The sequence below is a fragment of the Chaetodon auriga genome, chromosome 20 (genome assembly GCF_051107435.1).
Source record: "Chaetodon auriga isolate fChaAug3 chromosome 20, fChaAug3.hap1, whole genome shotgun sequence".
In the NCBI taxonomy this organism is placed as follows: domain Eukaryota; kingdom Metazoa; phylum Chordata; class Actinopteri; order Chaetodontiformes; family Chaetodontidae; genus Chaetodon; species Chaetodon auriga.
In genome coordinates, this window is record NC_135093.1 from 6,307,623 (window position 1) to 6,334,535 (window position 26,913).

At 44.1% G+C, this 26,913-nt stretch overlaps 1 protein-coding gene across 6 annotated transcripts in view; it reads right to left on the reverse strand.

Moving 5' to 3' along the window:
• Window positions 1-26,913, reverse strand: part of nrxn1a (neurexin 1a) — a 57,300-nt gene that overhangs the window by 25,436 nt on the left and 4,951 nt on the right. The window contains exons 3-12 of one of the 6 annotated variants that reach the window (XM_076759274.1): window positions 23,396-23,413; window positions 22,596-22,625; window positions 10,229-10,530; window positions 9,116-9,139; window positions 7,035-7,196; window positions 5,022-5,093; window positions 4,479-4,703; window positions 3,793-3,940; window positions 2,698-2,828; window positions 1,689-1,941 (exon numbers count right to left, since the gene is read on the reverse strand). In XM_076759274.1, coding sequence (XP_076615389.1) covers window positions 1,689-1,941; window positions 2,698-2,828; window positions 3,793-3,940; window positions 4,479-4,703; window positions 5,022-5,093; window positions 7,035-7,196; window positions 9,116-9,139; window positions 10,229-10,530; window positions 22,596-22,625; window positions 23,396-23,413 — 1,365 coding nt within the window. The remainder of the gene's footprint in view (window positions 1-1,688; window positions 1,942-2,697; window positions 2,829-3,792; window positions 3,941-4,478; window positions 4,704-5,021; window positions 5,094-7,034; window positions 7,197-9,115; window positions 9,140-10,228; window positions 10,531-22,595; window positions 22,626-23,395; window positions 23,414-26,913) is intronic. The other 5 variants (XM_076759276.1, XM_076759277.1, XM_076759279.1 and 2 more) reach the window with 5 other exon arrangements.

Below are 26,913 nucleotides of genomic sequence, written 5' to 3' on the forward strand. Positions count from 1 at the left end.
TTATTTTCCTGGCAGGAATGAGCTTCCACAGAGAAATCAGGACAGCGATGTAACCCACCAGTGTGAACAGCGTCGAGCTAAAGACGTGTTAAGAAATGTGCAAATGTGTCGCGTGACTGCTCTTTACAAAATAAAAATTCATCTCGGAGCTAGACCGCGGCCACCATCTTTGTTCATTAAAGAAGAGACGGGGGGAACAAAGGAGAGAGCAAAAGAATGAGGGAGGGAAAAAAAAGGGAGGAGGAAACCGCAGGTAGAAGGCGTAAACATGGCCAATCACTCTCTCCATCTGCTTCTCCATCTGTGCTTCCTTTAATCCACTGAACCACCAGTTAGTGACCCCTCAATGCACACAGAGTGGGATGAAGAAAGATGTAGAGGAGAGGAAGACAGAGCGAGGAGCAGGAGAGATAGAGAGAGGGTGCATTGCTACGATAAACATACACCGTGGATGTTTGTCCTCAGAAATAAAACTGTTTCATATCGACGCCTCTCAGAAAGCGTGCGTGCGTGTGCGTCTCCTGTTAGATGATAGTACAATCATCACGCGTCAGCAGTTGTGGCACAAACAACATTTCTTCTCTTCTCCTTGTCTGACTCCATCTTGCCTCTTTCAATAGGCCTGTATCAGTCCCTTTGCCTATCTTTTCCTACTTTCCATTTCTCCCTCAGCCTGAATTCATACCTTTTCTCATAACCCTCTCTCTCTCTGTCAGATTTTTCTACTCCCGTCTCCCATTCCTCCTCATCTCCTCACCTGCTGTCATATGGTGGTTCCAGCCCGGTGGTTCCACCCTCCTCTGTCACAGCTCCTGCTCCCTGCTTTCTGCACATTTCCTCTCCCATCGATTCCCAGTCTCTACATCCAATAGTCCTGTCTGCAGCTCTGCTTCCTCCCACCTCCTCTCTTTCACCCCTGTTTGGTCCTCTCCTTTCCCTGCCTCCACCTCACTACTCTCCCTTTCACACAGAAAATGTGTTTTTGTGAATAAAAAAAGATACGGCCAAAGATAGAAAAGCTATTTTTCGTTGTTGAGCAACTCATTTTCTCTCTGCCCTTATTTTCTATCTCTACTTTATCTACTCTCTACCTGCCATCCTTCCTATCCTCCATCACCGGGGATGAAGTGGAGGGTACCTAAACTCAATTTGCAAGCGTTTTTATTTGAATAGTTTGGCCACATTTTTATCTGCCATAAATCTTTATGAGGGTGCCTTTTTAGCGCACATCAGAGTAAGTACTATCAAAGTGGTGTAATCTGTTAGGACGAGGCTTTTAAAGCAAAAAAGCATAACTTAAAGGTATTATGAATAAAAGTTTATTGCCCAGTAACTGATGATCATAATGTATTTTCAGCGTTTGATGGAGTTATTTCTGACTTTGAAACTTCAAACTCTCCGTCCCGTACCATCTGTCTTCTGTCACTCATCCCTTTGGCATCACTCAGTGTTCTCAAGCCAAAAAGCAAATGACAAAGCTGTCAGTGTGACTGTGCTTTGCTTCATGACATATTATTAATGTTTCACAAAATGTTGCTGTTTAGTGGCTGTAATTAGCCAGCTTACTCATCTCTATTGTGAAAATGTGACTTAGGCATTCATGCCAATTACTATACAGGCTGCCAAAAGTCCAGCTGAGTGTTAATCTCGTCATCTTCCTCCCCTACCTGCCACCACGTCATCCTCACCTCTCTCACAGGAGCGTCCCAGGTATCCCGTCCCCGAGCAGTCGCAGACGTAGCGATTCCAGCCCTCCCTGCAGATGCCGTTGTGCTGGCAGGGGTTGGACAGGCACTGTTTAGGCGGCTCTCTGGAGCACGACGGCTTCACCCCCACCGCCTTCTGGGTCTCGGCCAGCCGCCGGATGTCTTTGCTCTGCCCGTCCACAAACAGGTCTCTGATGCAGCCCACGTAACCGTAGTTGAGCAGAGCCGTCCACACCTGAGGGAGAGGTCAGCAGTGTTGAGTAGTTTCACTGGAAGGAATTTGACCACATTTTGCAGGTTTGCTGGGAAACTAAAGTCAAAATTAAATAGTTATTTAACAGCTGCTTAAATGCTCATCAAGGCACACATAAAGCTAGAACTGCCAGGTTTGTCTTTTGTTTCTATCACACTTTTCACCCTGATATATGTTTGTTCATTTATTCCTTACACAAATTGCTTAAGTCAGGTGCTTGAATCCAATTTTATAGATTAAGTATACACTTTATATCAAAGTATGCATATTCATCATTTACTAGTAGCTTATTAGCATGCATATCACCAGCATATTGGCTCTTTGTTAGTCATTATAAAGCACTTATTAATGCCTTATCATGTACAATAACTTCCTTTCTTACTGTCAATAAGCAGTAATTAGGAGGTTACTGAGGGAAAACTCTCAGTTAATGTTCTAGCAGCTGTAGAATATGGTCATGCACAATAAGGCATTAATAAGTGATGGAAAGCTAGCACTCCTCACTACTCCAAGGCTACATGATGAACGTGCTGTATTTTATATTTACATTTATCTCTTTAATCTCTTTCATCTATCATTTTAGCAAATAGATAGAGCAATTAAATTCAGCTTTAACGATGAATTATCAAAAAAGTTGAGAAATACATTTTCATCTGCATACATTTCATTTACATTGCAGCCAAAAGGCAGAATTAGTCATGCAGTGGACACACAACAGCAACACACACACACACACACCTCTGTAGGGAAGATGAGTCCAGCGCGGTCCTCAGGTAGTCCTCCGAGGTACAAAGTGTCATCCAGGTCCAGGATCTCGCTGTCTCCCGGAGCCGTGTACGCCGTTCTTACGCTGTTCACCGAGATGGTTCCTGGAGTCACCGCGAGACATCAAAGCGATTTTGGTAAAATGTATGACCTTCAGTGTGAACATCCTCACAATCACCACCTCCACCATTATCACTGCCATCATCATCTTTATCATCGTCATCCCTCCCCCCTCTTTGTCCTCCTCCTCCTCCTCCTCTTCTTCATCACCGCCACTTATCACGGCTACAATCAAAAACTACACAGGCTGCTGGTTTAAAAGTGCTACGTACGACAGTTTTTCACCAATAAATCATTAATACACTTATTTTTAGACATTAGTGCAGTTACAGTAAACAAACAAGACCCCCATTGAGAAGACTGGCAGCCCCCACTGTGGTTTGTGCGACTGCAATTAACACTGACATGCAAACTATAACTGTATTAGCATCAGGCTGATAAAACATGAAAAATCCTGCACTGCATATATGGTCTTAGTCACTGTGTGGTCACTGTTCAAAGGACTGACATACATTTCATACACACATATATGTCTTTATGTCCAAAACAAATTTCCCCAGGGACAAATAATCTTGAAAATGCACACATTTTCAGACAGACAACAAAAGTCACTGTGTAAGTATGTTTTATGCATCTACCCCAGAAGAGACACAATTTAATGGTGTAATGCCAAATGCGGCCATAACTTTACATTAACAGCACTACCAGTAGCATGAGAAGGAGGCAACCGATTGCTTTAATTACAGTCTCACTGTTATGGTAATTATACCGACACATTACAGTAAATTTGACAGTGCTTCTGTATATTGATTGTGTTAAAAAATGGCCTGTGCAGCCCCTTTGAAATCAGATTCAATAACCCCAGTTTGAATTAAATACCGGCAGCAGGCGGATGGCAAGTGCTTACTATAAAATGTTGAAGCACAATCTTTGTCTACTCCTAATCCTCCTCCTTATCAACCTCTGTAATCAAGGTTAGCATCAGAGTTGAGAGAGCTGTAAGTGTACCTGAGCGTCCGTCCCTCTGGAAGTCCACATGATACCACTCTCCATCATTGACCTTTCTGTCGATAGCCTTGGTCTTGGTGGTTCCCGAGCCCATGTCGAGCAGCAGGTACAGGTGCCCGTCCAGCATCTCAATGGCAAAAAAATCCACCTGTAGGCGAAAGAGACGCAGCATCAGTATTCGGTAAAGAGCAGGGACATTGATGGCTAGCAATGAAAAGGCAAATTAGAACTGCGGGTTACAATAAGGTGATTAGGCTGCAGTCTAATCATTTATAATCCGGGTCTTTGTTCAGTGTCATTCAGTTTTAGTGCCGATTAGTTAACCTATTCATTTTTGGAAACTAGATCTTGGACTTTTGGGGAATGGGGATGATTTCAGTAGTAGCAACCCAAATTTTCAGGGACAATCAATGATCTATCACTGGTAGCCATCTTGGATTTTAAGTGGTTTAAGTAAGTAAGTACATGAAATAAGGTTTTGCTTTCAAGAGCCAAAATTCAACAAGATTGGCTTTCAATTTTGTGCACATATTCATAGTTACCAGACCTGAATGGCTTCTGTGATCCCTGAACTACTCATCTATTACCACCATCAGCTGCATCCAATGTTTATGACCAAATACGTGCAAATCGAATGACTTCTCCATTCCATTCCATGTGTTTAACAAAAAAGAAAAACCTTTCACCTTGACTGTGGGAGGCGTGCGGGGGTCCTTGCGCTGCTGCTGTCGAGGTTTGCCGTGGCTGAAAAGCATCAACCCGTTTGGCTCCGTGGTCCTGAAGTCAAACGAGATCGAGCCCGCCTTCTTCGCCGTCCACTTGCTCAGTGCCACGAAAGACTCTGGGGTGTCAAAGGTCACGGGGTCCAGCGTGGCAACACTCTCGCACTTAAAGGACACCACCCCACTTACCTGGGGAAGGCAGAATGAGAATAAATAAGGGGTTCAAGCATTAAAACAGGGGGTTTTTAAACTGACGTTCATTGAATATCAAGACCAAAATGGCTCCTTTGTAGTCAGGGACTGAAATAAAGCCAGTTGGGAACTGACTAAAAGACAAAAGCTTGTGGCTACATCGCAAAAATATAATCCCATTTACTTAAAATTCCTACACTATAAGCCTTGCAGGGCCTGACAGGAGGTTGTGGTACAAAATGATGTCTGTGTTCTGTGTATAAGAGGATAAAGTGTTGTCTGGCTCAAGCTCTACATGCTGTTCAAAGTGCATACCTTCATCTTTGGGTCTCCTTGTTTAGCCAGTCTAGACAGCTCCAATCGTACATCATTGTTCTTGTACACCACCTTCAGGGGGATGGCATTGAAGGGAAAAGAATAAAACATTAATTCATCTTTGGATTCAATAAAAAGAAGCCTTTTTCGTCACTTTCAAATTCACTTCACTTTCCTTTAAAGTGCTTCGATTTGACTATTGTGATTTTTCTTTATCCAACCCCGCGGTTTAAGAACAATGAGCGAAAAACAGGCAAAAACTGAAAACGCTTTGATTAACCTTTTCAGAAGTCAAAAAAAAAAAAAGAGGGGAATATTAAAGAGGTAGACAAGACACTTTAGATATGACCAAGCATCTATTAATCTTTCAACCTGCAAAACTTCTTGTTTTATTCAAGTGTTTTGGTATTTTTATATGAAAGTTGCTACCTGAAGACGAGCGAGCTGCTCAAGCCTCGTCCTCTGATAACTCCCATTTGTCCCTGCCACTTGCATGATCGCTTCTACCTCCCTTTTCTGTTTCTCTCTCCCTGACACAGTACGCTCTCTGACTGAGCAGCGTGAGTGTAAAGAGTGTGCTGAGCATTTTGATGTCGAGGGAGAGGAGCGCACACAGGCTCGGCTTTATTAATCCAGACCTCCTCCTATGACCTGTGAGCAACTCAGCAACATCGCAAAATGCATCCTCTGCGCTGGCTTTTCACCTCTGTTTTTAATGTTTTGTGTGTTATGTGCTTCTGCGTCTGTGCGCGGGGCAATGGGGGTGATTCTTGAATATAAGTGCCATGCAAAATGGTGTTAGCGCGTGGGCGTGTGTGCGCGCGCATAGCAGCGGGCCCGCGCCGCATCAAATGCACAAAAATTGCCACAGCCGTGATCGCTCATGCGCGTGATTCGCTGCATACATCTTAATTTGCTCACGCGGATTATCATATCATCGTATTAAATATGTAAATGTGCCAGTGGAGGGTTCACTTTGACAGCGGCAGCCTCGTTTAAACACCATCGGTCTTAATGAAGCAACACAGAGCGCATTCACCAGTGATACAGATAGCTCTCTGTTTGGCACATCATCTGTCGGCTTGTTTGGTTGTTTGTTTATGCCTCTGTGTGAGTCTCTGTGAATGAAAGTGAGACTCCGACACGGTGTGTATATAAGGGTGTGAGGATGTATTTGGGAGTTTTGTTGTGTCAAGTGCTGTTTATGCATATGTATGATTATTTGTGTCTGACTTTTGTTGTATTTGTGGATTCCTGGTCCTGTATGCGCATGCACGCGTCTGTGTGGACATGCTAAGATTGTCTTCACGTGTACATGCAAGTGTATTAGTGTGTTTTCATCCGTGTGTCATGTGAGTTTTTGTTGTTGCAGTGTTGTGGCCCATTTCAAGCACAGCGGATGGATGGAACGTCTCTGTGGCGTAGCTAATTAGCATGTTAGTGCTTAGTGCTGTATCTACTCCCTCAACGACACTCATCACTGATTCTCTCTGATGCTGGGGTGGGTGTGTGTGTCTGGGACTGTTTGTGTGAGTCTGCCAAATGGAAGCATTTCTGTGTGTGTTTGTTTGTGTGTGTGTGTGTGTGCGCGCGCTTTATAAGGTAATGTGTGTAAAATGTTCGCGTGATGCGTGACAGAAAAGGAAGGGAGAAAGACAGAAAGTGAGCGAAAAAGAAGAAAATCTATGTTTCCGGAGAGCATACGGAAACGTGTGCGCCATGAGTGCATGAATTAGGCAATAATTAAATAATATCATTCATCGTCTTTCAGTGGAATCATATTGTGAGGAAATTATCATGTGGAGATTATATCAGTAGCTCATTAAGTCTAAATTCTGTCTGAATTAATTCTGAGCAAATTGTAGTTACAAAATAACAAAATTAGTAACTGAAGATGTTTTACATGGAAGTTTCTGGGAAAATACTCCATCATGCTATCTGCCGAGCACGAGCACAAACTTGTTTGTCTTTGTGCAGGTATACACACATACATGCATCACGCATGCACCGCACCTCTTTGAGACAGCCCATGAAGTTATTGCTGACTGGAGAACCGGGCAGATCAGCGGTGCTGGGGCTCCCTCCCACGTAGAAGAAGTCGTCAGAGCCCAGCATGGTGTAGTCCTCCTGGGTGTAGCCCGTGGTGGTCAGGATGCCGTCCACAGAGATCGTCACCTACACAACAAAGCACAGGGAAAGGACACGCTATATACTCACACCAAAGGCAGCGCTCTAAGCGCTAGCTAGGCGCTGACCAGCCAAATTAGCCCCCGTTACTCTGGTAACAATGTGTATGCATTCTGGTGGGGAGAAGGCCTGATTGGTTTGGGGAATTGGCTAGTTGTGCTGTTGGGACTTTGATTTGGTGTGGATGAATCAGTGCTAACTGTGTGGTGTAATTGAGTTGTGCTGCCTCTTGCCTTTGCTGGTATTACTGACATTATGTTGCTACACACTGCTCAATGCTCCTCACTCACTCTGCCTGCTCTTAGTAATACACCCTGTAACCCCTCTCAGCGGAATCACACCAGTGTAGTCTGCCTGCTTCTGTCTGTCAACAGCACTAAGTTTACTGTACAGAATGACAACTAGATCCTGTGTGTGATTAATTAAGATTTACTGATACCCAAAGCAAACATTCGTGACTCCAAACACCCAGACTCCAAAGCCAGCTCTGTCACTGCATGGTACTGACTACAAAACAGACTGAAGCAACACGATTTGTGCATTGCTGCATTGAAAGTTAGCTAGTTGCACTTTCACATTATAAGTTCTCCTCCTCGTGTCTCTGCCACAGACTCTAAGCTGCTTTATCTAGCAGCAGATGCAATTTGATTTACTCCTTAATACACTAACACCAGCTTTGCTTAACGCTCCACCAAAGGTGACACTGACCCTGGTGTTCTCATAACATAAACAGCCCATTCTGCTGTATAGTAGCCTATAAGGGGGCTTTTAGCTTGCACTGGTTTCAAACCCTGCCACATGTAAGTCACAGTTAGTGGTATGGTATCACCCTGATATTCTACAGAACATTACTGAGCAAATTCGACTGCCCATAAAGGTTGTGAGCTCTTTACTTTCCCACTACAGCATGTTCCCTCTCGCTGACGGTGCTTATCATTGCCAGGCAATCTTGCCCAGCCAGGCGGGTGTTAGTAAAGTCTCCACAGGCTTCTTCATGCCATACAGGTGGGTGTTAGTACTATTTACTTGTTAGTAGTTGTTAGTTGTTGCATTGCTGACAGCCACAGTAGTGTTACTTGTGTTAGGCCAAGCTGTGTTGGGTTACTGAGGTTAGGGTTAATGATTTCAATGCTGTTAGTAGGTGTGAAGATGTTATGTTATTGTGTTGTTAGGGTGAGTTGTGATGATGGTGTTAGTTAGTTAGTTTGTGGTCTGGGGGGGTTTGTTAGATCAGCGATTCTGAATGAGATGACACATGGACAAAGACACACTTACTGATGTACACGCACGCACAGGTGTTAGATGGGTTACGGCTCATTCCACACGGACACACGCACGTAAATATATAAACATGCAGCCTGTTTCTCTCTCTGCATGCAACCACTGGCAAAGAGGACACAGTAGATAAAAAACGACAACAGGGGACGGGATGAATCAGAGGCACCATGGAGAACATGCAGTGGCAGAGTGGAGGACGAAAAATCAAAAGAAGAAAAAGGAAAAAAAAAAAAAAAAAAGAGGGGGAAGGAGGGACCTCTCTTTCCATTTTACGGACCAATCAGAGAGGGGGAGGGTTTCTGAGTCACGCCATGCAGGAAGGGGGAGGTGGGGCTCGCCATTTGCGTGCAGGTGAGGGATGAGCCAATCAGTACACGCCTACATGTCAGTCACAGAGTGATGGGGTGAAAATAACGGTAGAGAAAGGGGAGGGGGGAGGGATTTAAAGAAAAAAAGTGGTTGGCAAGGAGGCGGGACGGGGGCTTTTTAAGCGTAAAAGACTACCAACCGCATTTATCCTTCTATTGGTTTAGTTTTGATGTCTATGGTTCAAAAGGAAATAGACACGGGGCAAACCCAAACTAAGAAACAATTAGAATGATATCTACCGAACAATGGAGTTTGTTTACCATAGCGTGTCCAATGCCTGAGTGCTTTGTAGGAGAGGGGGAGAAAGGAAAGCAAAAAACTGTGAACAGAACAACTTCGGGAACAAAAAAAGGAAAGCTAGAAGGCCTCTGGTGAGGTTAGTAGGTTGGTTGGAGTGGTTTCGCTAGGAGAAGGGCACAGGTTAGGTTAGTAGAATGAATCATTCCATGGATGGTGGTTAGTTTCACTAGCAGGTTAGTAAAGTTAGTAGTCAAGTTAGTAGTACAAACAGGCAAACGGTAGAGGCAGGTGGGTTACAAGCACCTGAGTGCGAGCGACCCTCGTTGTTCTTCGGCTCACTCTCTCTCTGCCTTTCGCTCGCTCACACGTCCATTCATACACACACACCCACACAATTGAAAAAGCACTCACCTAGAGCTGAAAGCAGTGCTGGTCTGGTGGTTAACCCACTGTAAACTAAGACCAAAACCTCAGGTATTATCTTCCTACCACATCTTCACTGCAGTTGGACAACAGACCACTGACCGTAGCTTGTACATTGATTAGTGTCTTGCTGCGGACTATAGTCTGTTCTGCTGCCCACTGGCCCTGAAACATCTGTCAGATACAGACTGAGACTCTTGAACAGGGAATTAAAAATTAACACTGCAACTGACAATTTATTGTTAGTTAATCTGTTATTATCCCACAAATAAACAAAATTAATCATTTAGTTGTAAAATGTCAGAAAATAGTCAAACATGCCCATCACAGTTTGCCAGAGCCCAAGGTGACGCCTTCAGAGATCTTGTTTGGTCCGGGCAGCGGTCCAAAACCCAAAAATATTCAATGATATAAAACAAAGAAAAGCAGCAAATCCTCACATTTCAGAAAACTAAACAAGCGAATGTTTGGCATTTTTGCCTCTAAGGATTAATTAAGACCAGAATTTTTGTCAGCTAATCATTTCCTCACTAACTGAAATCCAAGCATGCTTCCATCCATTCGTTAATCTACCACTTGCCACTTCTTTGTCCCTACCTATGACCCCTCAAATCTTTCCTCTTCAAGGCTTATCAATGCCGTAAGTACTTTCACATCTCCTCTCCTGTCTGCTCGGTCGCTCACTCTTCCATCCCCTGTTGTCTGGTTACCTGTCTCAGGTTGCGGGTGACCTTGACGTCGTGCCAGGCGTTGTCGTTGAACTTGCCGTTGACGGGCTCCACCAAGGCCTCGAAGGCCCCGGAGCCGAGGTTGATGACAAGTGACACGGCACCGTTCTTCAGTGCCAGGTTGACGTAGTCGGCTGACTTGCCGGTGTGCAGCATCAGGCCGTTGCGCTGCAGCGTCTTGAAGGAGAGCGTGATTTCATCGCTGCTAGACTGGATGGGGTTGGGCGACAGGTCGTAGCAGAAGTACTCAGAGCCCTTGAAGGTGGCAACGTACTCCTCGCGAGCTGAGATAGAGTGTGAGAGGTGGAAGAGGAAGAAGGAAACAGGGAGGAAGAACAAAGGAGCGTGGAGCCATTATACTCGTGTTGAACATTATCATAATGATTAGAACAAAATCCGAGCTATGTTGCTTCTTCCCACACTCCTCTTCACAATATGCTCAAAGATGATAAAATGGTGGGTGTTCATCAGAGCCAGCCGGGTAAAACAAAGCTCTGCTGGGCCTGGTTAAATTTGATTCGGATGTGCAGTACAAAACATATTGTTTGAGATGCTGAAAATGTTGTTACTGTCAAGCAAAGCCTCACTGATGCCAGCACTTGGAAGAAACACTTCCTTCCATACCTCTAATCGTACCATGGAGTGGTGTGTAAACAAGCTTTGATCACTCATGTGGGTTGGAGATTAAACAGTGTGGATGCGAGAGAGACAGTCGTGAGTCTGTAGCATTCCAAACTTGTTATGAAACCTGCCATCCTCTCTTTTGAGAGAACAGCTGTGCTGGCAGTCTGAAGCGATGTGGTCTTGTTTGACAACATGGCTCATTTCGTGATGTTCATCAAATGCCAGGACGTGTCCGTGTATGTATGTGCAGTGGCAGCAGAGGTTAGAAAGGCTTTTGAGAAGGATGGCGGAAGAAGAAGGTGAACGGCAGCCTGTAAGCATCACAGCAGCCAAAGCGGGCAGGATTGGCCAATTACAATTCAGAATAACAAGCAGACAGCCAATGGTAACTTACCTTGCGCACCCTTAGTGACCCCCAAGGACACTAGACCAAGGTTTTGCAATCCATCATCCTCGAGCTCACACTCTCTTATCTGCTCTCTCACACCTACTCATACAGAAGCGCACAGCCATATACGCAAGCGAGTCGAGGAACAAATATGCACACCTACACACACATCTGCGTGCAAAAAATGATCATACTATTGTGCTGGCAAGCAGGGGTGACATTATCTGTCTCCTTCACACCCATCCCCCCCCAAAGCATCACCCGTCCTCCGCATCCACTCTAGCATTCTCCTCACCACCATCCTTACATCTCTCACACCTCCCTCCAAGCTTCACGCCACCATGTCTCTCCGCACATCTCGCTGGCCTCTTTTTCTCTGCTCTGTGGAGCCTCTGGCATAACCACCAACTTGTAGTTCATGATAATGAGGAGAACAGAGGGGAATTTAACACACACTAGGTCAGGCTGGAGCAAGACAGACACTTGGTGAGGAACCGCTGGAGAGAAGGGGGGGGGGCGGTTGCCACATAATGAATAGACTGAAGTGTAATAGGTTATTAAGGTAGTGAGAAGCAGCGAGAAGAGTGTTGAAATGGAATCGGCAGCACTTGAGTGAATATAACACAGAGAGAATAATGAGAAGGAAAAAGTGAGAATATATCACAATTCAAAGAGCAATTTTGGCAAATTGTCTTTCTTTGCTTTGTTGCATGAAAGTGTGAATGCCAATATATGAGTGAGAAACAACAAGTTGTTTGCCAGCATGTGTGTGAGTTCCCCCAAGTGTGTGATTCCTTCTCTCCCAGCATGTTAATTAAGAGAGTGTGTGTGTGTGTGTGTGTGTGTGTGTGTGTGTGTGTGTGAGCCTGCCTCAAAAAGAAAAAACTATGTGTTCCAGCACGTGAATGTGTATGTGTATATGCTGACAAGTATATGCCTTTTTGTGTGTGTATGTGTGTGTGTGTGTGCATGAAATGTGCAGGGGAGTGGGTGGGTGCTGGTCTCTGTAAATATTGGTGTATTGCTGTCAGAAAAGCTATTACCAACTCAGGGCCTCGGGCTAGTCTTTACTGAGAGGAGCAAGAGCGAGGAGGAGGAGGGAGGCGCGCACAAAAAACACACACACACACACACACACACAGGAAGAACAGCCACAATTGCCAACACAATCACACAAACGCACACAAGCAGACACGTAGATAAATGTAGATGAGGTGGTGGAGTGAGGAGGGGAGCCAAGTTGTTCACAATGAGAACACACGCAGCCGTCCAGCAGCATTCTAGTGGTAATTTACAGAGATGCCATTAGGTTTCAGTGTGGTGCTCCACCATTCTGTTGCTAATTTACAGACATGTCATTAGACCAGACAGGAGCACATAAAGCATCTCTGCATCGATCTGGGAGCTCTGGCCCGCAACAACAGGCGCACACGCACACACACAAATCAGGCAGGAAAATGCATATGGGGGCGGCAAACACGATGAAGAACATGCGTCGTGCATGCGTGCATTCGGGCACACCTAAAACACACGTGCAGGAACGCGCACGCTCTCAAGCTGGCAGCTTGGAGTGGATCTGCTGTAGCTCAGATTAATAGAGTGAGTCAGTATTAGCTCAGAGTAAACAGTGAGACAGACACTGACATACACACCACATGTCACACTTCATCCTGTGGAGTGCACTGTCGATCAAAGCGGGCGAGCGGGAGGATGAACGAGCGCAGAGGAAGAGGGTGGGAAAACGCAAATGAGAGCAGGAAACCAGAGAGGAAATCTCTCAAGCTGAACGATTTCATTCGCAGACCTTAAAGCACTTTTACGTTTTATGTGAGTCTTGTAATGTTCTTTCTATTAGTTGTTTAACTGACGCTTTCGTGTGGGCTGGTTGCGTGTTTTTCATCGCTCTCAGGTCACCTTGATCTTAACGACAGTACATTATTGAATAAAGTTGGTAGTAATAGAAAGAGAATGACTCTTGCAGCTGTTTCTTGATTATTTCTTGTAGTCGCTTGAGTATTTTCTGAACAGCGACCACTGTGTCTGCACGCTGGTTGGGTGATTTTATGGAAAGCCTTACTGTAAATGTTTTTCTTTGGTAATACAGAAATAAAAATACATATAAAAATACAGACAGAGAGATGAATCTCTGAAACACCCTCTAAAATATTTCCTTTGCTTTGAAGATATTAAACTTAATAATGAGATTTTTTTTAATCAGTTTTTTACATTTTTTCTTGCCTTCACTTGATTGATGGCTGGTTGACTTTATATTTCTCAAACTGTGGTCAATTCCTTGATTGGTAATTCCACAACGTCAATAATCAATTGATTGTTTAAGTCATCTCTCAAGTAAACACGGCAAACATTTGTCTCTGGAAGATTGATATCATCGTAAATGGAGTGTTTCAGGATTTCTGAATCGTTAGTTGGACAAAACAAGCAAGCTGAAGATGTCATTTAGGGTTCTGGGGAAAATTTGACGGGCATGTTTTCAATATTTTCTGACATTTTATACCCTTAACGCTTTATCGACCGATGGAAGAAACGATCAACAGTTTAAGTCGTGCTGATAATAATCTGTAGTCGCGGGCCTATCTGACTGAAAATATTTTTTCTTTTTCTCGCCTCTCCATTGAAAAACAGATCTTCTGATTAAATTAAGCTTGCAGAAAAGGACAGGAGAAGAGGAGAGGAGAGCAGTGAGAGAGGTGAAGGAGGGAGAAATAATCAGGAAAAAATGCAAGGAACTGGTGGGAAAGATGAGAGAAATAATAACTACGGTGGCGTGGGAATAGGCAAAAAATGTAAAGATGGAGGGTGATTGGCGTTAGACTTTGATGGCAATCATTAAACTACCACTTTAATGAATAAAGCAGTCTGTGGGGAGGCAGGGGGGAGAGAGAGGGAGTGAATAACTGATCTGATGGTTGCAGCTACTGGGACCAGCTGCAACTGTGCCGCCCCTCCAACCATCAAACACACACTGCACTTGGTTTTCTGTGTGTTTGTGTGCATATGGCCGTGTGTGTGTGTGTGTGTGTGTGTGTGTGTGTGTGTGTGTCTCACATGGCTTTGTCTCTCCTCATGGGTCTCCTCCTCAACATTTCACACACTAATTTGTCATTTCCATGGCAACCCCGTGTTGCAGGGGCTACGGCAAATATGTGTGTTTGCGCACGTGTGTTTCAGGAAGAGAGGGAGAGGAAGAGGGATGGGGAAGGATGGCGAGAGAGAGAGAAAGAGTGATTGAGTGAACAGTACATTATCATGGACAGCTGTACTGAATCAAAATGGCGGATGGAGGCTGGGAGCACATCAGGGGAGCCTACATTACACAGCACCTGATAGAGGGAGCAGGGTGGAAAAGATGCAGGGTGGAGAGTAGGAGAAAGATGCAGAGGGGGAATTTGAAAGAACAAGGAATAAAAGACGGGAGATGGGGCGGGGGGGGGGACTCATTGAGATGGGTGACACAAAATGGAAGAGGGGAGAGAAAGAGGGGTAGAAAGAGAGACAAGGCGAGGGAGTGGCAGGGAGCGAGGGATGGATGGAGGGAGAAGGAAAAAGAGAAAAATGCTGGTGTATCTAAATCCTAGTGTAGCAAGCCTCAATCATGGCAGCCCTGTCATTCTGGAGATAGCACACTGCAATTCCCCTGCACCTCGTTTTTAGCCCACCATGCAGTTCTGCTATCAGCTCCTCTCAGACTGTCCACACACGCACACACACACACACACACACACACACACACACACACACACACACACACACACACACACACACACACGGCATAAACTCAAACATCCTGCATGAAGGCATCCCTCCTTAATAACAGACAGGTGGATTAACTATGCACTCATACAGTATACAGATAGATGACCAGTGTGGGAAATGTATGTAGATGTATGCAAACATATGCATAGTCTCCATATTAAGTTTAAAGTGTGAAAATCCATACAGGCAAGTTCACCGAGGGCTACGACTGCCGTTTCCATCTCTATTCAGTGATCTACAGCATCTGGCTTTGAAACCGATTGGGCTATCACATCACTGCCAGGGGAGCAATACTGTAGAGGAGGATATTACTGTCAGGACACAAGTGACAGATTGGTGGTCTGCAACGTTGAGCTCTTATTCCTTTTTTTTTTGTTGTTGTTGTTGTTGTTAAATTGAAGGCATTCGTTCCCAACACGAGATATACTGCTTTAAAAATCTGACACAGGCTCTGAAGAAGGACTTACTGGTCCTGAAGTAAAACTAGTGCGCAAACGAATTGATTAGTTGATTGACAGGAAATCAATTGACATCGTTTACGTCATTTAATAAGAATAAATGCAAATTTTTTATGTTTTTTAATCACTGTAAATAGAAAATCTTTAGGTTTTTTCATGTTACACTCTTGTAACTTGCAAATTGAGATGGCAATTTATCGCTATTTTCCCACTTTACAGATGGAACAATTTACTGATTATTTTCCAAATTTCTTGCTTAACAGTTAAGGTTACGTCATTAAATGTTGTTTGTCTGTAAAAAACCCAAAGATATTGAATTAAGCCAATGAAAAGCAGCAAATTCTCACCTTTAAGAAGATGGAACCCTCAAATTTTGCACATTTTTATATGATAAACGTCTGAAATGATTGTCAGGATTGTTCATTCTCCGCTGATCGAGTGTAGGGCTGAACGGTTAATTGAAATATTATCAAACTTTTGATCAATTTTTTTTTTTATGAAGGTAAAACGTGTCAAAACATGCCATTTTAAATGAAGCATCACGGTGCTACAGATCATTTTTGGTGAAAATAAAATGTAAAAACTACCATTTTGCAATATCTGTCAAAACATCTGCAATAAGCTTTTTTTTTTGCATCACGTATTAGAATGGCTGATTAATTGACTAATCACTGCAGCTCTAATCGAGTAATTGACAAGACGGTCAACACATTAATCAGTACTGAAAACAATCATTAGTTGCAGCCCTGCAGTGAATAAACTCATCTGATGAAGTGACAGAAAGAAGTCCAACGCGACGTCTGCAAAAAACCCCAAAGATATTCAATTCACAGCGATAAAAACAGCCAAAAGACGCATTTTTGCTTCATTAATAATAAAACATGTTAAAGTTAAGATCGGTACCGAGCAGATACGGTCTTATCTTTTTATAAGTGAATTCAAAAATGAATTTCCTTGAGACACGAACAGAACTTAACTAAATAATATCTTACATTGTTAATCCCTTTGAATTGCTTAAGAAAAATACGCACAGCGCACTTCCTGCCGTTATGTTCACTCTTTTATTCCTTCTCCCTTTTTGTTTCTCTTATCTGTGCTCATCTCTCTCTCTCTCTGTCTGCAGCTTGAATTTGGCCTTCTCTCTGGTACCCAGGGAAACCAGCTTGTTTCCATGACAATGTCTGCAGGCAGAACAGTGTATTTGTCTTAAGCTGGATAAGATCAGAGTCAGTTTCATCCGTGTTAGACACACACACACACACACAGACGCACACACACACACACACGCCCGCGTAGGCGTGCACACAGACACACGTACATACATCATGGCACATGTGCACCAAAGGATGATGAAAAGCATTTCTGCACGCAGGCATCTGAACTGACTGAAGCGGTGAAGTTAAATATACCCACACAGACGAATGACGATGCTCCGATTCGCATGGCTGTAGATCCACGCACACACTGCTTTGACACACACACATGCACGCACACAGAAACCTAATGAAAGCCCTTACACGAGGTTGTTAACAAATAACAGAGCATACTCTTTTCATAAAGGTAATGTAATGGATTTTTAATGAATGCCGTGGCTATTTCAGTTGTTGTAGTTATGCCAGACAAGTACCACGAGTAAATTAGTGTTTGTGTGTGTAATGCCTGTGAGTGCAAGTGTGTGTGCGTTCATGTGTTTGTTCTCGTTTTGGCAAACAGCAAAGAAATGAACTTCAAATGCCAGATGGGGTACTGAAGTGAATCGCCAACTGGGCCACTACCCTCAGCACCCGCCCAGACACAATGGAAAGTGCTAGAACAGGTAAGAGACAATTGGAGCAGCGACTAGCCCGTTTCTTTCTAAAAAGGGAGCGTGTGTCTACGTGTGCATGTGCCGGATGAGATATCTGCATCACTGATGAATACCATCCCGGCTGATGCGAGACTGTGTCAAGTCGGGGAGCCCAAGGAGAGACGCAGCGCCCCTGCTGAGAAACGCTGCAGTCTTATCTCCCTTCCTGTCTCCCTCTGCGTCTCCGACCTTCTCTTTCCAACCCTCTTTTCCCACTTTCTGAATGCGCTCCTATCTTTCCTCACCATCACTTTTCTACACTCCTTTACCCTATCCCGCCCACCCCCTCCTCCCGCCCTCCCTCACACACTCGCAGCCAGCCTCCGCTCTATCTTTCCCCTTCATCCTCTGTAAACGGAGAGTCCGTTTGATGTCTTTATTTTTAGGCGATTACGGGGTGCATCGGCTTTGTGTGTTCCCTATTAGCGTCGCGGTGAATGTGTGGAAATGTTAATGTGAAGACTTGCTAACGGGATGGTAATTGCATACAATTACCAATAAATGTATACATTTACGAGTGAGATTGCTACGCATTTCCCATGGTGAATTCAGTAACTGTGTATCTCCCTGATAATGTGGGGGTAGAGCTCTGTATGAGGTGCAGTGACTTTCATTACAAGAACTGCATGGGTGTTAAGCATTAACGAGCACTGTAGTACACAGGACTATGGGTGTTTGTGGCAGAGACTAGAGGCAGAATTAGTCCCATTAGTGGGAAGGGAATACTTAGAAAAACTGCATTTTGCAATTAGGACTTTGTTGCAACTGCTTTATCACTGCTGATGGCCAGAGCGGGCATAACTTAGTTTTAACAGATACTGTTTTTTTCTTCACAGCTCGAGATGTGACCGTCAGGAGCCAAATTCGTGCCAGTCCGTCGGGCGGGCAGCCAATCACCAGACACTTGCCTCTTAACACCAAGCAGCTCTCTCTCACCTCGAGTTGGGTACTGCTCACTTGCCCGTCTTGCTAAATTATGTAAGCATTACAACTACAGTGCCGAATGTGTGTCTGACAAATATGTTTTATTGACAATGATGCAGTATATCGCTGTGTTTACTTCAAGGGTTAAATGAGTGCAGATTTTAGTACCAGGCACACAAATTTGGTGAATGCAAACTAAATATTTTGGTGATTTTCAAAGCATAACATTTCTATAAATACAGTGGGAGAATTTACAGCAGATGATTAGTCGATTAATCAACTATTTCTATTTTCATATTAGTCAACTATTTCTCAAATGTGAGTATTTGATGCTCTTTGTCATGCACGATAGTCAATTGAATATTTTCATCAAAGATATCAACTTGGGCCGAGGGAAACAGGTATTTATCACTGTTTTCTGCCATTTAATGAACAAAACGATTAACTGAGTGATCGAGAAAGCAATCAGGAGATTAATTGATAAAGAAAATAATTATTAAGGTCTCGCACATCCAGCTGCCTCGCAATTAAGATTATTTCAGCACTAGAAACAACACCTGAGTGAGAGAGACATTATGAAGCCACACCTGAACAAAAATCTGCCTTTTTTTATTCAGTTTAGTTTAATTTAGGCTATGTTTTAATAAGGAATAATGGGTCCTTGTGTGATTGTTATTATTAGGACTGTTAGATGACGATGAGTAAGAGGTAGGAGACATGCTGTACTTTGCTGGTACTGACTGGTTCCTCTTGTCTTGGCGTCTGCTACCACTCCCAACCCCACATATGGTGGAGTCAGCACGCAGCTCAGCCTCTGCGTGAGTGTGTGTGTGTGTGTGTGTGTGTGTGTGTGTGTGTGTGTGTGTGTGTGTGAAAAGCACGCACATGTGTACGTTCAGGAGACAGCACGAGAGAGGTGGAGGGACGAAAACAAAAGAGACCGTTTAAAGAGAAATCCAAAGAGTGCGACACTGAACGTGTGTTTGCGCTTTGTGTGTGTGTGTGTGTGTGTGTGTGTGTGTGTGGAGTGCGCGTCCATCTGTGTGTTTTCACCATAAGACAATGTGTTAAAATGAGCCGCTTTGATTGCCGACGCTTTATGAGTCACAAGTGATGACTCACAATCCACCTCCCCTGTACACGCACTCATACACACACACACACACACACACACACGAGCACGCAGACACACACACCTCGTTCCCTCTCCTGCCTTCATCCACTGACCGTGAAGAATATGTGCAGGCAGCCTTACTCATGCATATTTACACTGAACACACACTCACTCACCTACTCAGCGGGCACTCTCTAAAGGTTATTGTGTGTGAGTGTGTGTCTGTTTGTCCGTCCGTTCACGTAAGCGCGTGTGTAAAGGTCACTTCGAGCGAGGCTGACCACTTGTTTATGCCGCGCACAGATTGTCGGATTGATATCGAGAACACTTGGACGTTCAGGCAAACAACCGTTATTAACCGGACAACCTGGCTCCAAGCTTTAAAAATAAATAAATAAATAAATATCATAAACGAGCGTCGCTGCCAATTACGCCCGAGAGCCGCTCCTCGGTGCTATTCAGAACCTACAATCACACATTCATCCAGAACCCTTCACGGTCTATTCTTGGCCAGACAGAGAGAAGAGAAAGGGCAAAATCTGCTACTTGGCTTTAAGCACATTTTCCATCCAGATTATTGCTGCTCAATACTTTGCAAAAAAGAAAAAAAAAAATCCATTTCCCCCTCTTCCTTTGGCTGCTCGATACTTATGAAAATCCAATTTGGCTCCCTCTTTTCTTTCTTCCCTCCACAATTCGTGCATTTTCACCCACTCAAAGTGATTAGTGATCTGTGGGTATCGTTTCCAGGGAGAATGATAGCTGTGTTTTATGGAGGAGGGGAAAGGTCCACGGCACCCCATCAGGGCTGATGTCCCTTGGAGAATGATTGGGCTGGGAGGGCAGACAGGAGCACCGCTGTCCCTTTGCAGATACAGGCAGTTGCTCTACATCACAGGAGAGAAGACGACTCACTTTATCTCTCCCCCGCTTCTTCTTCCCCTCTCTACTCCCTCTATCATTCATTCCTTTAGCTCTTCTCTCACAGGCACAGTCGCTTTTTCTCAATTTCTCCAGCACAGACGCACACAAGCAGACACACATGCTGTATATCTTTCTAAGACACCCCTCCCCGCACCCAATCCGCCCCCTCAAAGAAACTCATTTCAGCTTTGCGGGCTCCTCAAAAAGCCTCTTTACGCTGAGCTAACCTAAGCTAGGCTTCGTCTGCACCATTTGACAGCCTTTACATCTCCGTATGCAGAGCAAAAACACACTCGCGCGCGCACACATGCACACACACACACAGCTTTTTCATGTGTACAGTGTCTGAAAGAGACTTCAAAGGTTTAAAAAAAAAAGAAAAGAAAAGAAAATCAGCCACAGTTCTACTTTCAGCCTATCACAATCCAAACATCCGTAATAGTGAGGGCATCCACTATACACAAATACACTGAATACATTGTGTAATAATGCTGGAAACATATGTTAATACATGTCAGTCCTTAAGTAGGTGATTTAAAATGCTGAGCATAAGCCAGATGAAGCAATTAAATTTTCACTGCCACCTGGATGATTCACGGCAGACATTTTAAGGCAGACACTCGAGCACTTGGAGCTTACTAAGCAATCAAAACATAACACAAAATGCTCAGATAGAAATATACTTGTCAAAATAGAGATATCTCACTGAGATAGATGGCTGAGGACGTAATTTGTGCTCTATTCAAGATATTTCTATCCACCAGCTTGGATGAACATTTCATTAAATAGCACATTTCACTGAATACACGGCAGCCCTGTCACGATGGGAGACAGCCGTCATCATGTCCTCTCTCATCCAATCAAAGAGCACAATAGACGCAGATCAGCCCGTCACGGTCAGGCTTGTCTTCATGTGGGTCAATCAGTGTATTCATCAACGTCATGCGGAGCTGGCCGATCCAGCAGCACCTACCTTCAGATTTTCAAAAGCACCGTAGGCCGGGTCTCCGATTCAATCGCACGCATGCACGCACTCTCGCACACACATGCATCAACAGCTTACCTTACCAAAAATGAAACATTCCAATTCAATGGCAACCGCCAATAAGAGCTTGAAGCCGAACGGCTCTGAAGGTATGCATGACCATACGCACAAGAGCCTGCCAATACATTCGACTTCAAAAGCATCCAGAGCAGCCCATCAGCCATACACATGAGAAAATCAAGGGAGTGTACCTCTGAGCTTTCCTAAATTCACAGAGGGTGGTGTCCCAAACAGTGAAAAAGAGGGCAGGAACAAAGGAGGAAAAGGAAGAAAGAGGGCAAGAAGAGAGGCGGCATTGTGAGTTTTTTTTCATCAGGGAAGAACAATTTCCAAAAGGCAGAGCAGAGGCACTTGTTTCTGGGATGTGTTCAAAAACACCGGACTTGGAGGTCGAGGCGTGACAGCATTGCTTTCATACACGGGAACATCTGTTCGGAATCACATGTGCTCACCAAAGTGTGAGCAGGAGCCCATGTGAGGACCAGCAACGGCAGAGCGAGACATGCTGGAAGCGGATGAAAAGCCACGGATGAATGTGGATGAGTCGTCCTGTGATAGCTGCCGCAGTCATCGATTGAAGCCGTGACGCAAAAGCACGCATGCACACATACGTATGTAAACATCGAGCGCGCACACTCACACGCTGCCGTCCCCTTAATCAACCTCTTACATACAGATGAGGGAAAATGAAATGAGGTGGAAGAGTAAAGACGAATTCAAACCATCCATGGAGTCGGTCGTTCAGTCGGCTCTGAGCTCCATTTCCATGACGTGGAGCCCTGCCACATCTGCCCCAGCCAAGCACCATCAAGCTGCAGCAGTCCACACCCTCCCATTACCCCCTCCCACACCAGCAGCCATGATTACAGTATATATCCCAGCAGAAGTTGCTCTCAGGCTCATCATTCTTTAAAAATCGCACCATAAAGTAATCTTTAAGGCCATATTTCATTCATTATTATTTAATTATTCCATTGCAAATGCCCAGGTCATCCATTTCAGTTTAAATTAAAACTGAAATTTTTGATGAGACCACATGGGACCGTTTCGAAATGAAGAAATCTCAATTACAGACAAAAAAATAAAAAAACTGACCTTCGTTCAGTGCCTAGAGAGACAACTTCCTCCCGCGCCAGGTGGTGATGAAGTGGGGGGGGGGGGGGATACAGGGAACTGTGAGTGTGGGAGTGAGGAGATAGGGGATGATGGTATAGCAGAGGACAACAGGAAGTGAGGTAAGAGGAGGCCATACCTTGGTCGCCAATCATCAGGTGTGCCAGACCTTAAAGGAAGACAAGAGCACAGTCAGCACAGCAAAGGTTCATGGGGCGTGAAGTGTGTGTGTGCGTGTGTGTGTGTGTGTGTGTGTGTGCATATATGTGTTTTTGTGATACAGGAGTTTGTCAATGACATGCTGTGAAGGCTACAGTGCTCTGTGTAAAGGTGTGTGTGCGTGTGTGTGTATGAGTCCTCTAAATAATTCCAAATGTCTAAAAAAAAAAAAAACTGAACCGCTTTGAAGACACTTACTCATCTCAGGCAGCGATCCTACGCACAAACAGGTACGCACACAGACGTTTGCACACAGCTATGAACTGGGTCGCTCTCAGTACGGTGTCTTTGTGTGCCTATGTCTCTGTAACCTTGAGGCCCGAGCCACTTCAGATGATTACACACGGGATGTAGAACTTACCAGATGTCAGCAACCAACCCCTACATACCCACACAGACCAACACACATTTACGCTGGCTACCTCGTACTTTACAACGTGACGGCCAGAGAGAAGAACGTAAAGGACAAGACTGATGCAGAAAAGATATAGTGCAGATAGGGCGGAGGGTGAAAATACCGTGATAAGAGAGCCGAAGAAATGCGCACTTAAATAATTACTTAATGAATCTGAGAACATGGAAAAGGGGGAATCAGATAGAGAAGCAAAGAAAGAGCAGGAGGAGAAACTTAAATACGGACAGACACAGACAGAACTGATAGAGACAGACAGATAGATAGATAGATAGATAGATAGATAGATAGATAGAAGTGCAACCTACCTGGAGTGTAGCTGTGCTCTGGAAAGGTGTCGCGGCCGGGCGAGGAGAGAGAGAGACAGACATTCATTAACATGCATGCTAAGCCCTTGGGTTACCATGGCTACTTACTGTACATGCACACCCGTCCAGGGTTACCGTGGTAACATACATGCAAAGTCCACGCAAACGTCACAATGGGTACCATGCTGCACCGGTAGCCAAAACTGAGCTTTGTCTATATATATATATATATAAGCGGCATTAAAATAATGCACAATCTCTCTTTTTTGACTCCACATGTGTGCAAATACACTTACATAAGCGCACACACACATAGCCCACCCACACTTGCAGATACAGAGGGTGGAGGGGGGGTGTGGGCAAACATATACTTTCCTACCTGTATGTTTGGATTCAAGAGCCGTTTACCCCAGAACTTACCTTGCAGCCGCTTCCTCTCCCCAGAGCCCCCCGACAGATAGCATGCAACACACACACACACGCACGTACACACACGCAGTCAGTCTCGCAATCTCTCCCTCACTCTCTCTGTCATTCACGCACATACAGACACACATACACTAACATTGACTATGGCAGTAATAATGATGTGAAATAGCAGGAAAACATGTAGGGATGGATTAGCAGTGCAGGGAGACGAGGGTCATGCATGGTTCAATACTGGGACTGAGTGTGTGCGTGTGTGTATGTGTGTGTGTGTGCGCGTGTGTAAAAATGTGTGTATTCTGAGCTGTGTGCTCATCTGAGTGTTTCCTTGCTTCTGCCCTTGTGCTAGTAGCATGGCGGAAACAGGTGGAGCCATTAGCATGCTAACAGCGATTTGCCCTCAAGGACAATGCAAGCCAGGCCAGGCCTAACAAGCCAGGTTCACTCTGCCTTCACTGGAGGGCACAAGGGCTTAGACAGTAATTATATTTATGCATAGACCTGCCTAAACTCGCTTCACTGTATTTTGAATATCTCAAATGATTTTTTTTTTTTCTCCAAAACTGATATATTGTTGTGCTTTGGAACAAAATCCTGATAAATAACCCTCTCCTCACACTGCTATGAAAAATGTAACACACTGCCTTTCAGGTGATAAAAAAAAAAACGTGTACAGTATATAATAATATCATATTGCTTTATAAATGTTTCAAAGCTTGTCACAAATCTACAAAATTATGAGCAAAAGCGCATCATTAGAGAACCTTGCAGCTAACTGTAAACATGTATGGAAAGGAGCACTGCCACAGCCAAATTGCTTATTTCTGGCTTCACACACGGTCCTCAGGATCCATTTTTTCCTCCAGCAGAGCATATTCATTCTGTATTAAAGATTCATAACAGGATTTTTTTCTAATTTTCAGAGGGTTGTAATTTTATCTCAAACTTTATTGTGCAGCCTCAGTGAAAATGCTGGCTTGAAAATAACAATAATTTCCAGGTAGCATATAAGTGATAAGCCTTAATACCCGACTGCCTGACAAACGTGGTTCCACCACATACAGTCAACATTTTACAAAACCTTGGATGCTGTTAGCATGTTATTTTTATTCTACCCCCTCTATTTCCTCTGCTATCCGCTTCATTTCTCTCAGATACAACCTTTGAATTTCGTTCTCCGGAGAGCCCCAGTGCACCTGAGGAGAAATATCTTTTGACAAACTATCGGTTTGTATGAGCTCTTCGTTGGGAGTGATATTGATGCATGGATATCAGCTCAGCCTGTAAATCTTCTGGTCGGAGACATCCCACTGAGCCGGCATCTTGCTAGACGGAAATGAACAACAGTGCATGGGGGCAGTTTTAAAAAAACATTTTATACCACAACAGAGCACTCAAAAAAGGATTTAACCCATCTACAAAGAGCACATCATCTGCTTAGTACTCCTCCCAGACCTCTCTGTGTTTCTGTTCTATTTTCAGGCAATGAGTTCCATGATTCAGAGAGGTCTAAGATAAGAACCAAGCATCGGAAGATGTTGCACTCTGTTGTCCAAGGTTTATGTTTTTTTTTGTTAACTGGCCCCGTTTGCTGCTGTTTATTTCTGCAAAGACGCTGCTTCGCCAGAGGTCTACCTTGAATCTTTTTTCTGAGCTAACGTCCATGAGTAACATCGCGACCAGTAAGCACACGTACAGAGAGACGCACAGTAACCTCTTAAAACCATTCATTAAGCTCTCCATTCCCACCATCATCTAACCATCACACTCCAAACCCTGCAGCAATTTCTACCTGAAGTCTGAAATGTGAATCTGAGGAACCAAGAAGAAACTAAAGAAACGCCAGTCTGAAATAATACACTCGCACCAAATCTGAAAAAGGGAGCTAGCAGGGATCTTTGTTCTTCTATTTCAGCCTCACAGCAAAATTCAACCCAAGAACAACTCCCTATTATGATTCATCTGAAGATGTATTCCTATTCTGCACGTAGTACAAGCATTATTTATGCTGGTAATGCTATATGATCTAAAATACAGAAATCTGCTACAGCCAAATGCAGTACTGCTCACTCCATGTACATCCATCCAAGCAGATCCCCTAACTGGAACCATTTTATAAGACTACTGTTACTAACATCAGCCACTACTGCCAAGAGGAAAAAAATATGTTAGCACTGGTTCTCCACAGCAACACTTGGCATCACTCACAACTGAAATGTGAGTCCATCTCTAGGAATATAAAGCAGCCCCTCAAAAGGTATAAGTAGCCTCTTGTCGAGCGACAGAGTGCCAGTCTAAAGCAGGTATCGTATCTGGTGAGAGCCTTTATGTAAAATGTCTGCACCTCTTATTTAGCCTGCACAGCTACACTGCTATTAGGTGCCTCAGTGGTGATGTGACTAATGGTGGTGCTGGAGCCTGCACACTGTGTGAATGTGCTTCTCCATGTGTTTGTATGTTTGTGCTACATGTGTTTGTGCAGGTATGTGTGTGTGTCTCCCACTGTGCTCTAACCAGCAGCAAAACGGCAGACTGGATTAGACTGGCTTGGATCACACATAATTCTCAGAGCGGCACCGAGTTTCTGCAGAGAGCTGATCATAGCTTCACCTGGCTGTCCCTTTCTGAACGTGTAGACACCTCACATGCAAAACCGAGCACAAGGGCTGCGAATTATTGTTTTCAATATGGGTCAGTTTATCAATCATTTGCCCACTATTTTGCAGAGCACAAAGTTAGGTCTTCAAATTGCTGTTTGGTCTCATCAACAGTCCAAAACCCAAAGATATTCAATTTACAATGATGAGAAAAGCAGCAAATGCTCACATCTTAGAGGCTGAAAGAGGGGAATGTTTGGCATTTTTTGCTTCACAATTATCTTAAATGTGAGGCTGCAAATAACAATTATTTTTATGATTGATTAATCTGCAGCTTATTAAACATTTTAGCCAGAAAATGTCACAAAAACAGTGAAAAATGTCTGTTAGGATTTTCCACATCCCAGAAAGATGTCTTTTATTCAACCATCAGTCCCAAACTCAAAGAAATAACAAAGAAAAGCATCTAATTCTCACCATTTGAGCAACTAGAAC